At 50.7% G+C, this 12165-nt stretch overlaps 1 protein-coding gene across 3 annotated transcripts; it reads right to left on the reverse strand.

The window, feature by feature from the left end:
* Window positions 1-425: 425 nt before the first annotated feature.
* SLC37A4 (solute carrier family 37 member 4) lies at window positions 426-6643 on the reverse strand. 3 transcript variants are annotated; one of them, XM_057491171.1, is made up of 10 exons: window positions 6333-6643; window positions 5136-5475; window positions 4071-4303; window positions 3556-3799; window positions 2888-3046; window positions 2570-2655; window positions 1951-2064; window positions 1693-1758; window positions 1218-1356; window positions 426-1115 (listed from the first exon to the last, which is right to left on the reverse strand). In XM_057491171.1, exons 2-10 carry the CDS (start codon window positions 5281-5283, stop codon window positions 949-951), a joined length of 1356 nt encoding a protein of 451 aa, XP_057347154.1. In that variant the 5' UTR covers window positions 5284-5475; window positions 6333-6643; the 3' UTR covers window positions 426-948. The 3 variants fall into 3 exon arrangements, with proteins under 3 accessions (XP_057347154.1, XP_036775879.2, XP_036775881.2); XM_036919984.2 differs by having other exon boundaries at window positions 6017-6643; XM_036919986.2 differs by lacking the exon at window positions 1693-1758 and having other exon boundaries at window positions 6017-6643.
* Between the last annotated feature and the right edge of the window lie 5522 nt (window positions 6644-12165).

A 12165-nucleotide genomic window follows, 5' to 3' on the forward strand; every position in this document is an offset into this window, starting at 1 on the left:
GCAGCCAGGCTTTATCGTGTTATCTCACTTAATCCTCACCTAAAGCTCAGGGGTATTATAGACGGAGCTTTAGCAAGGTGCAGACTCTTTGTGCCTCAGTCTCAAAGTTAGTTACTGATGACCTGAGTTGGAGCCCAGGCTTCCTGGCTACACTGTCCTTGAGCCACTGTTACACCACCTCCCTCCAAATGATTTCATCTGCCTGACACCCACTAACTTCATCTCTAACAATGTCATTGAGTTGTAATGTTAAAGTAAAGGCAGAGGAGACATGCGTTTAAAGGAGTCCATGTCAGCTTTCAATTCCAGGGAAGTGAAGTCTCTCCCTTTAGGGTAGAAAGAGCAGGTATTGAAGAGTATCTCCTAAAAAATCTGCCTATGGCTTGAATTATCCCCACTGAAAGAATAACGTGCTGGCTGTATTTTATCAAATCTAGTTTTAATCTTCTATAACAAATCTTTGTATCCCCACCACCACCCCACCTACACAACACCCCTGATCGTTGCAGGGTATTGGTGAGAGGGATGGCCTGCTCTCTTCCCCAGAGTCTGAGGTATTGGCAGTAGCAGTTGTTCCTGCTGAGAGGCCTTAGGACAGAAGTCATGGGCCATGGTGCCCTACAGCTGCAGGAGGAGCCTTCGGGTGGGGGATGTGGCAGGATGGGGGCCAGGCAGGTTACAGGAGACTCCCGGATTGCAGGGGCTTCCAGTTTGAATGCAGGAAATAGCTGCTGGGAGTCCAAGAACAAAGGTGATCTTTTAAATTGAGCACAGGATGGGGAGCTGGGACCTCATTAGTCACTGATCACTTCCAACGCCACCTGGGCGAGGGAAAAGGAACAGGAAAGTCAAAGGTTCAGTGCTAGCCAGAGCAGCCCCCCTCTCTTCCCCCAGCCCCATACAGGGGAAAGGCCACAGGTGGGAGAGGACGTTCCAGAGCCTGCACTCTCACTGGGCCTTCTCGGGCACTCGGCCCATCTTGGTGCGGATGTTTCGTAGGAGGAAGAAGGCGGCTGTGCTGCCTGCACAGATTACTTCAGCCACCCAGAAGGCCGTGCTCCAGCTGCAGTGCTTGGCAATGGTGCTAAAGGGCAACCCAGCCAGAAAGCCGCCCACTGTCAGGGAGGAAAGGAGGAACCCAAATCATTTGGGAGGCTGGAGCCAGTCGCGCTTGCCCCAACCTCTAGCTGGCCTGTGTGCAAGGGGGTACCACTTACCATTGGCCATGAGTCCCACAATGGCATGGGAGGTGCCACACAAGTTGGGAGGGGCACTCTCGTTGGCTATAACTCCAAACAAGGCAATGGGACCGTAAGAGGAGAAACCAAACACGACTCCCAACACCAGGATCCAGAGCTGCAGGGGCAGTGAGGTGGCATGTAGTGTCAGAAAGCCTACCTACCTACCCCTGCCAGAGTCTCGAGAGGGCTTGGCCCCCAGAACAAATCAGTGTAGAAGGAGACAGTAAGTGGTCTCCCTCACCCCACTTCCCAGTGCAGAGCCAGAGGAGTGGGTGCCACACTGAGCCAACCCAGGAGCCTGTGCGGGCAGGTGGAGGTACAGAAGCCATCCCGGCAAGTTAGACGTGGCCTCGTCTCAGAACCTGTGAAGCTGGACTGGCCAGGGGCAAGGCAGAGTGGGGAGGACGAAGGTAAAGCAAACCAGGAGGAAAACCAGAGAGAGATGAGGCACCTCAGGTTCTGTAAAGCCTGTGAGCTCAGCGAGAGGATGAAGAGCTGGAGTCCAGAAAGCAACATCCTAGAGGAGCACAGGGAAGAGAAGAAAACTAGGCCCAGAGTCTAGGTGGGGCATCAAAGCACAGAGGGCAGGAAATGAGGTCCCAGCAAGTGGAAAGGGAGATTGGCAGGCAGAGAAAGGCTGGGGCCAGGCTGAAGCCAGGGGTCCTTTCTCATCCTTGTGCCTGCCCTGGGCCAGGCCCTCCTTACTTACCTTGGGGGAGTCACTGGTCACAGTTACCCGGAAGAGGTACATGGACACTGTCATGCCAGCCATCATGAACAGCAGCAGGCCATGGCGAGGGTTCCCGTAGAGGGAGGGCGCTGCCTGTGGGGAGAGTCCCAGCCATGTCAGGTCCTAGGCGCAGCACAGGATTCCCCACCCCTGGACTCTGACACAGCAGGGCCCCTGCTGACAGGTCTTTGGCAATTCCACCACATTTCTTGGCCCAGGGCATCTCTGGGAGGCCCTGGGACCTGGCTTGTTAATGTTCTGAGGCCAAACTCCACAACAAGGTGGACAGGCTTGGAACACGTGTTGGCAAGTTGCACCCAGTACCTCCCCAAACACAGTTTTCCTGGGGCTGTGGAGAAGCTCACGGCTATGCTGAGAAATTCTGGCTGTTTTTGACATCAGGTAAAACCCTTCCCCAGCAGCTTTTATCTTCACATCCCTAGCAAAGAGGAGGCTGGAACCATTGCCACTGTACCCGGCCTAAACTAGCATCTGCCAACCTGCCTGTGCCTCAGGGCTCCCAGCTCTCTGGTACCTGTCCCAGTCACGCTGGGAAGATTTAAAGGGGACCTCCTTCCTGTCCCTTCTGCCCACTCACCTTTGCCATGGCCCGGTCTGACAGGTAGCCAGCTGCGATGCTGCCTGCAAGGCCCCCAACCTCCAGGGCACTCATGTAGGAGCTCCCTGCAGTGGGGAGTTGTGGTGGGAAGGAAAGGAAGGGTGGAAGGGTGTCACACAGCGGGGTTGTCCCAGATTGGCTTAAACCCAGAGAGGCACAGGGTCCCCAAGGTGATAGGCCACAGTTGCCTGAGAAGTAACTGCCTCAGGGAAAGAGGAAAGGGGATAAAGGGAAGACGGGCCTGAATTTCCCACCCCCAGCACTGATTCCTGAGCCCTGTGCCAATACTCCTCTTACCCACGAGCGCCGACTGCCCTTTCTCCTGGATGAGGAAGAACTGGCCCCAGTCGGTACAGCAGGTCTTTACTCCAAACACCACAAGGTAGCCAGTGGAGAGCACCCACAGGTAAGGCGACAGCAGCAGCTCCTGTAAGGTGCTCTCCTCCTTCCGCCCACCTGGGGGTCAGGGGAGGCCAGGCCTCAGGCTCTGCTCCTGCTGCCCCCTTCCAAGCCCCCAGCACGCCAACCAGCCACAGGCGCAGGGTCCATCCGCACAGCCAGGGGTCAACAGAAAGGCATCTCCTCGCCCCCTGCTCTGTCCTTCCCTCCCTTTCAAGCCTCCACAAATGAAAGAGGCTGAGGACCAAGGTGGGGGGAGGAAGGCTCCCAAGCCACTGCAGCTCAGGATGCAGTCCAGCCAGGACAGGACAGGGAACCCTGGCTCTGCTGTCAAGGACCAGGACGTAACATGGGTCATAGCGTTTGTTGACTCGGCTGTTCATCTGGTATTTGACTGTGTCTTGAGATGACATTTTATTTACTCCCCACTCACCTCCATTGCCATCCCTCCCCCTACATTCATTGCCTAGCACAGGGCCAGGCATACAGCCAGTCTCCAGTGAAAGTCTGCCAAGTGAATGATGAATGAAGGTGCCCAGTGGTTCTTGGTTTGGGCGGGTGCTCACCCTTCTTGCCCTTGGAGGGGGTGGGATCCAGGTTGCGGAGTCCAACATCAGCAGGTTCATTGTGGATGAGCAGGAGACAGAGGAAGGAGACCACCAGGCACAGTGCCCCGGACAGGGCCAGTGTGCTGCGCCAGCTATAGCTCTGGGCGAGGATGGTTGCCAGGATAGGGCCCAGCCCTCCAGCCAGGTTCATGCTGGTTGACAGGATGGCCCACCAAGTGCCAAACTGAGATGGCTCAAACCACTGTGGGGCAGAGGGGGACAGAGCAGGTACCCATGTTCAAAAGTCCATGTTGAAGGTGGGGGTCAAGTGGGGCAGACCCAGAGGCTCACATTACAGGAATGAGGGAGAGGACACTTATACTGGGTGAGGCCAATTCCCTCATCTGCCACCTGATCCCACCACGTTAGGCTCCTAAAATATCTTGACAAGTAATAGGAGATGAAGTCCCACAGGCCCATTAGGTATCCTCTGCGTCAATCTAAACAAGCTCCTTGGAAGCAGACCCTCTCACCTTCCGTAGGACCTTCCCACATGGAGGCCAGCCCAGCCCCTGTGCCAAGCCATTGAGGAACCAAAGAGCAGCGAAGACAGATACTGTGGAGCTCCAGGAAAAGACTATGTTGACCAGGCCGACCAGGAGCAGCCCAGAAGAGAAGAGCCAGCGAGCGCTCATCTGGTCAGACAGCACCCCGCTCACAAACTTGCTGATGGCATAGGCTGCCGACTGGCTGCTGGTGATGAGCCCTGCAGGGGAAGGGAGCAGGGAGCAGGCCACCTGGGGGGTTAGGGCCAGGGCAAGGGCACCGGACAGTTGGAGGAATGGATCAGGTCAGGCACGCAGAGGTGCCTAGCAGGGTGAGACAGGTTCCTTCCAAGAGGAATAGGAGCCCGTGCTGGAATCCTGTTCTCATTCATGGGGTCCTGTGCTCCCTGGGCCTCACCAGCAGCCCTAGCCCCTGGCTGACCCATGACTTCTCAGCCTCTTGGAGAGTTCCAGCTGCAACGGTCACGGGGCAAGAAGACAGCAGGACAGGGCAGACCCCCTCCCTGGGATTTATATATATATGCCTGATTTCCCCCTCACCCTGCGTGCCAACCCAGAGCCTCTGGCAGTTCTTTTGCTCCACCTCTGAACATGGGACGAGGCTTAGATTCAGAGAGACTTACTCCTCCCAAATGTAGCCTGTTAGTCCCCATGAGGTCCCCAGTGCTCACAGTGTCAGTGGCTCGCACTCACCCTGCCATCTTAGCACATGCCCACAGATAAGGAAATCATGCTCAGAACCCCCTAAACACACTCAGAATAAGCAGTGCCTCTGGAAGCACATATGAGTCACAGGCACACAGACATCAGAAAAACAGCCCTCCTGGGACACGCATAGACCACACTCATAGTCCTTCACCCACACCCACGTACATGGACTTCAGAACCTCTTCACCTGGCACATGCAGACCACCCTTAGCCTCTGCTGCACAGACACTCCACACACTACATGCCTGTATATGCCACGAACACCCGACTTGTCCTGCGGGTCCTGTGTCCCTGGGCCTACCACCCTGCCCTTCCAGGGCTCACCCAGGTCATCCTTGTCCAGAGGGATCTCCTCCACCAACGACGGCATGACAAAGGAGAAGGTCTTGCGGTTGAAGTAGTACAGGCTGTAGCCTCCAAACATAGCTGAGAAGATCACGGTGCGGTAATAGCCGTAACCGTGGGCTGCCATGGTGGAAGAGAGCAGGCCCTACTGGCCAGGACACGAGCCTCTGACCACAGATCCTACTTGCAGCTCCCTGGGCCCAGATCTGCTGAGTTAGGCTGCTTCTGCTCCCTCCTCCAGCCAGCCTCTCAGGCTCCCTTTGTAGCCACCTTCTGGACAATCATTAAGCCTGGGGCGGCTCCTAGGGAACCCAGTGTCCTGAGGGAGACAAGAAAACAGATTACTGCCGGCCAAGCGGTGGGGGCTGGAGAGGGTCTCAGAGGGAGGCAGTGCCTGTGAGCCAGGCCAGCACCCTTTCCTGCTCTTCTCTGTTGCCTGACTGCGAAGCCAACTGTGATTAAAGGCTCGACCTAATTACTTTTGTCTGCGTGAGCCCAGGGGAGGCAGGGGTGGGATGAGTACAGCTGCCCTCTCTTTACCCACCGTCTCACTCATTCAGTGAAGGTTTATTGAGGGTTTGCTGGTTCCCAGGCACTGCTGTAGGTGCTGGGCCAGTTCCTGCTCACACACAATCAGACACATCCCCCAGCAACCCCACTGCCAAGTCCCCACTGCTTCTAGAGCGGACCTCAAGCCCTGTCACTCCCAAAGCTTGGCACACACTGGTGTAACTGTTTCTTGACAGTTGGCAGAATTGTAAGCAAAGGGGACCCTGCCAGTTCAGGCCCCACAGTGTCACACCGAAAGCCCCACTAGAGGCTGGAATCGAGGCGTAGTAGATGCCTCGGGACCCCTTTACCCTGTGACGTCGCGTGGCTCCCTTCAGGCTGGCTGGGGGCTGCACGGCCGGGGACTTGACCTATGGGAGGGAATGGGCACCGGCGAACTTCAGGCGGCAGTGCCGAGCCGCCCTGCTTCCCCGGACCCCGACGACATGCCCCCGGCTTTTCCGCTCGGTTGGGAAAGTAATTGGAGCAGAAGGCGTTGGTGCAAGCGGAGCCGGCGAACGCACGTAGTCTCCCGGGGCCCTAGCTGCGGGCGCCGAGTGTCTCAGCCGGGCAGGGTGGCGCCGGCAGGCGAGAAGGGGGACGAGAGAGGCGGCGGGCTGTCGGCACCTGCCCAGCCGCGTGTCCTCAAGCCACCCAGGGCATCGAACGCGGGCTGGGAACCGACGGGGGCCCGGGCGCAGTAGCGGAGACCTTGGACTGGTGCGGCAATAGGTGCAGGCGTGTACAGGCCACGGGCAGCGCCTCAGCGGCCCCCAGACCCAGAAATTGGCCTCCACCCCAGAAGAGGCAGCCGCAGGAACAGCTCCGAGTTGTATCGGAAATTGGGGCAACCTTGGTTCGGGCTCCAACAAGCGAGCCCCAAGACCTGAGACTCCCCCCGAGCTCCGCCCTCGGGCGGCGCCCCTCCCCCGCACGCCACTCACTACCTGGACGGAGGAGGGAGCCGGAATAGGATGGGGCGGGGCCTGCGGGCGCATGCGCGGGGGCCCAGGGTGGGGCGGGGCCTCCTGCGCGGTCCAGTTCCCGAGCGCCGACAGCCGCCAGGATTTAGGCGTCAGCCTGCGGGTCGCACTGGTCCCTGGGTGAGGACAGCGCCCCATAGGGGCCAGTGTGAAGGGGTCATATGTTCCTTTATCTAACTGATGGCTTTCAACAAACCATTTTTTAGTGATTGCCTCCCACTACCAATCACTGTTCTCTAGTTCACAATCTGGGAAAGGTCTTGTAGGAGAACACAGTATTTTCTGTTAGAAGTTAATGCAGTCCTCAATAACCACAGTTTGAACATTTAACTTGTGGACCCACTGTTGGGGACAGATTTAAAACAAAATAGACGGTGCGTTTAAAGTACCTGACCTGGAGTAAACCTTAAATTCTAATCCTGTACCCACGACATTCTGTGTGACCCGGGGAATAATTCTATGAGTCTCAGTTTCTTACCAACCCTATAGGTTCGCTGTGAGGACTCAACAGAAGATTTAGATAAGAACTCAGAAAATATAGATAGTCGCTTTCGCAGAGACCCCGGGAGAACCCTGAAAGAATTTTAAGTGCTCCAAAATTTAGAGCAAAGATCTTTTAGAGTGGGGAGGTGGTCAGGGAAGGGAGGACATGGAGGTGAGATTAAATGGCACAACTATGGTTGAGCTTCATAATTCAACAAGTACCTACGGAGTCACAGCCTTCTCTGTATCAGGCACTCCACTTTCATGGAGATAGATCAGAAGACCAGGAAAATGAGTTTCTCCAAAACCAGACCAAAGAATTCCTACTTTACCTGAATAGGAACAGGGAGCTATTTAAGTTTTTTTGCCCCTAACTTATTTTCAACGCACAGAAAAAAAAAAAAAACTCAGATCGTAAGTACACAGCTCAGTTTTTTATGTATGTTAATGCCCCTGTAATCACCACTCAGATTAAGTTCACTTTCCTATCATTTTATTTTAGAAATTTTCAAACGTATTGAAAAGTTGCAAGAATACTCTTCACCTCTCGAAAAGTTAATATCTTGCTGTTTCCCTAATATCTCTGTGTAAATACAACATGTATTTGACGTTAAAGCATTTGAAAGTTAGTTGTCAACATTGTGAAATTCACCCCCATATATTTCAGGCTGTATTGACCTAAGAACAAGGATATTATTCTCCATAACTGAAACACAGTTCTCATATTAAAGAAATGTATTTGTTAATAGATAGTCCATATTTAAATACCTCAAAATTTTCTAAGGATGTCTTTTAGACCAGTTTTAAAATCCAAAATCCGATCAGGGATTATGCATTGCATGTAGTTACCATAATTCTTTACTTTGTTATAATCCTGTTTGAAAATCTTCCACGAGGCATTCCGGACTGGCACTGCTCTGGCGGGGCACAGATTGTGGGCTTCTGTGCAGGAGCTGATGAGAACTGTGGGTGGGTTCTGCATTTCCCATTCGGATCCCAGAAATGATGAGTACTGCCAGGGAGTGCCGTCCACACAGGGGTGAAGTGTCCAGCCTCCCCAGAAGATCTTGGATCTAGGAATTGGGAGGCAGCAGATTGAGAAGACAAGGAAATTAAGAACTGGGTCTCAATATCATGACAGTATGGATAGTAAATTATCAGGAAGGTATGGATGACATTGCAGTCTTGCTTCAGCGAGGTAGATCGATGACAGAGAGGATGGTACCACCAGAGATGATGATGAGGAGGAGGAGGACAGTAATGGCTCACCTGCTCCTGAAAGTCCTCAAGACTCTGAAAGTGACTCACAGTTATAGAACCTGCTGGAAAACTCCAAGCTCCTGAGCACATGGGGGAAGGGAAGAATCCCCATGTTTATTCTTTTCTGTACATATGTGTGTATACATATATATTTTAGAATATAGAAATATAATCATAATTTTTCCCATGGAGTTGAAATTGTCTGTTTGCTTGTCACCCTCCCCAGCTACAGAAATTCCCTGAGGATAGACTATAGCCCCTTTACCACTGTACCCAGCTAGTGTTTGGTACAGAACAAATGCTCCTTAAATTACTAGGTTAGCAGTCATTCACACCACCTGAACACATTTATATCTTGATTTTTTCCGTTATTGCATAAACACTCTTTACAGAGTAAAGGACTTTGAGCAGAGGGGAACGAAATACACAAAGTGCTATTTGCCACTGAGGAGGAATAGATAGAAGCATGGAATGTGGACAGAGCCTTTGTTCCAGTGAGAAATGCTAAGTTCCTACAAGGGAGGGAACTGGTGAATACTGCAGTCTTGCCTTGAAAAACTGCTGGTGCAACTAGCTGGCTAGGAGGGGAAGGGAGTGGGTCTCGGAGGTCAGCCAAAGCTAGAAAGTCTGGGAAAGTTTTGCTCAGCCACATGGGTAAAAACAGAGACCCCTGACCCTAAAAATGGTCCAGAAATAGGGTTTAACAGGGCTTCAGTGCCTGCAGCACCAACTTAGGTATGATCCTGAACCGCCTTTCAGTCTCAGGTCATGCGAAGTATTTCCCTGTTTCCTCCCATTTCAGTTCCCTCAAACAAAATATGGACTATATAATCCACCTCAACATGGCTGTGGGAATTAAATGAGAAAACACTGTAAAAAAAACGGAAAATATTGTAAAGCATCTGATGGTCAGGTCATAGTAGGAACTCAAACACTACTAGTCTTCTCACTCTGTTTCCCAAGAAAGTTAAGGAAAGGCAATGAGATGATGTCATCCCAGAAAACTGAGGCAGACTTTACCAAGGAGGAATAAAAGCTAATGTGAATAAATGTAAATCACGCTACATGGCTGAAAAAGAAACTACACTTTTGATACTGTCAAATGTTTATCCTGTCCAAATTCATTTGGAGTTGTAAAACAATTCCAGTCAAAATCTCATTTAGGATTTCTTGAAAAACTGGAAAAAATAGATTTTAAAGATCATGGGAAGGAAGAAATAAGCCTCACAGTAAGAAACGTGGCCAAAAAGAAAAGAACAAAGAGGAGAGTTTCCACTGCCAAATGTTAACACTTCTAAGGCAATTACGTGGTGTTGAGCACAGCCAGGCTTCTAAAAGGAACAAGACGTACTTGAAACAGATTCTTGCAAATATGATTTTAACTATGATAAGGAAGATATCCCAAATCAATGGAGGGAGGGGTGGGTTAATAAATAAAAGGTGGAAGATAATTGTTTAGCTCTTTAGAAAAAACCAATTGAGATCTCTATTGCACATCCCACAACAGAATAAACCTCAGATAGATTCAAAGTGCTATTTTAGAAAATAAAACAAATGAATTTGTCTCTAGATGAGGAAGTACTTTCCAATCTTAAAAACAACGGAAAGAATCACCATGAAAATCACAATAGATGTGACTACATTGAAATATAATAATCATGAAGATTATTCTGACAAGATAGAAATAACAAAGGCTGCTGGTCCTCACACCAACCCAAACCCAGAGTCTGAAGTAGGAGGGAGGGTGGTGGACCTGTCACACTGACATCAGAATATAGAGGCACTCCTGGAAAATGGATGATAGAGTTCTGGTGTGTTTGGAGTAGAGGTGGTAGGAGGTGGTAGAAGGCAGCCCGGAGTGGCAGGGAATCATGAACTGCAAATGGGGGACAGTGGAGGAGAGAGCTTTTAGGTGTCCAGCACACTCTCCCTGACCACCGCCTTGGGCAGTCCACTGCTTGGCCATGTTACTGCTGTGTAAGGGCAGAAGACAGCAGCCAACTGAATGCTGATAGTGTGGGCTGTCAGCTTTCAGCACAGGGGCAGACAGACTGGCTGGATCCTGGTTTAACTCCATCATCTCAAAACCTGAAAGGCAAAGTGATTCTAAGTGGGGAACAGAGCTCCCCAAAAGAGAGCTGCCCTACTCTGAACAACTTTAATATCAGAAAAACCTCTGCTGTGCATGTCAGACCCTCCTCCCATCACAAACCTGATGCATCAGGAGGGGCACATGCCAGGACTGGAATGTTCTCCCTTCCTTGTGAGTCCACCAGCCTAGGAGGCACATATCCCCAGGGCAGTATGAGCTCAAGGAGGAAAGTCTAGGCAATTTAAGAAAGAAACTATAATATAAGATAAAGCCTACAATAGACAAGGCAGATTGGTGGGCCAAGGAGTTAAAACCAACATACTAAATACCCTTAAAAAGATAAAGGAGGATTCATGAAAATAAGAGGAACAACAGTAAGTCATCAAGGATGTTTTGCTTCTAGTAATGTCAAACTAGCTTGTTCCAGACCAATCCTCCTGCCAATAACAAATAGAAGAGCCATTAAAAATATAAAATAAGTGAAGATATCAGAGAGCTACCAAAGCATCAAGTTATCCATGAGCTTTTGCAGTTAGTTAACACTATGTAAATAATCATCCCACAACTTTAAAACAATAATAAGCATTATACTATAAAAACATTTTAAAGCATTTACTGTGGCTCACAAGTCCCTGGGTCAGCTGGATAGGTTCTCCTGAACCAAACCAAGCTCAGATGCTGTGTTCGCAGTCAGCAGGTGGGTTGGCTGGTGGTTGGCTGACCTCAGATGGGCCCAGATGAGCAGACAGCTCCTCTCTGCAACATGGAGTCTTGCAAATTCCAGTAAAGTAGCTTATGTTGTTCTCATGGCAATTCTAGGGGCAAAGGTCTGAGACAGAACTGGAGTGTGCAAGCCTCCGAAGGTCTAGTTCCTGAAATGCAACATTACTTCTTCTGTCTTCTAATGACCAAAGAAAGCTCTAAGACCACCCAAGAGCCCAGGGCTAGGGAAGCAGACTCTACCTCTTGATGGGAGGAGTTGAAAACCACACTACAAAGGTTGTGGATGAAGAATTTAGAGCTGTTTTTGGCAGTCAATCTGCCACAGGAGTCAAGATCCCCAGTGAAGAGAAAACCAGTGAAGTAAGCCCAACATTTGGTGGTGTTTGCATCTTCAAGGTATTTGCCAATTCAAAAGAAGCTGCTGAGTGGAAGGGAGGCTCATTACAGCTTCCAGGAGCCTGCTGGGCCCGGGAAAACAGAACTGGAGTTCAAGGCCCACAAAGGCATCCTGAAAGCAGCCTGGGCATTAAGTTAGGACTCCTGAGGGACTGTACTCTAGGAAGAAGGACAAACATGTACCAACCTTCCCAAGGTACAGTCCAATCAAATCCACTTAAACCCTGGTTGGATTAAGGTGGTGTTTCTCAAAGTGCCATCTTCGGACTCCTGAAGATCTTTTAAGGGGTCAGAGAGGTCAAACCTATTTTCATAAAAATGAGATGTAATTTGCCTTTTTTTAAAGCATATTAACATCTGCACTGATGGTGTAAAAGCAACGGGCTACGCAGATGGACAGTGACTGTAATGGGGTATGTGAGGGGGACTTGATAATAGGGGGAGTCTAGTAACCATTATGTTGTTTAAGTAATTGTACATTAACAATACCAAAAAAAAAAAAAAAGAGTAAGGCAGTCATATA

This window comes from Manis pentadactyla, chromosome 13, assembly GCF_030020395.1.
Source record: "Manis pentadactyla isolate mManPen7 chromosome 13, mManPen7.hap1, whole genome shotgun sequence".
NCBI lineage: Eukaryota > Metazoa > Chordata > Mammalia > Pholidota > Manidae > Manis > Manis pentadactyla.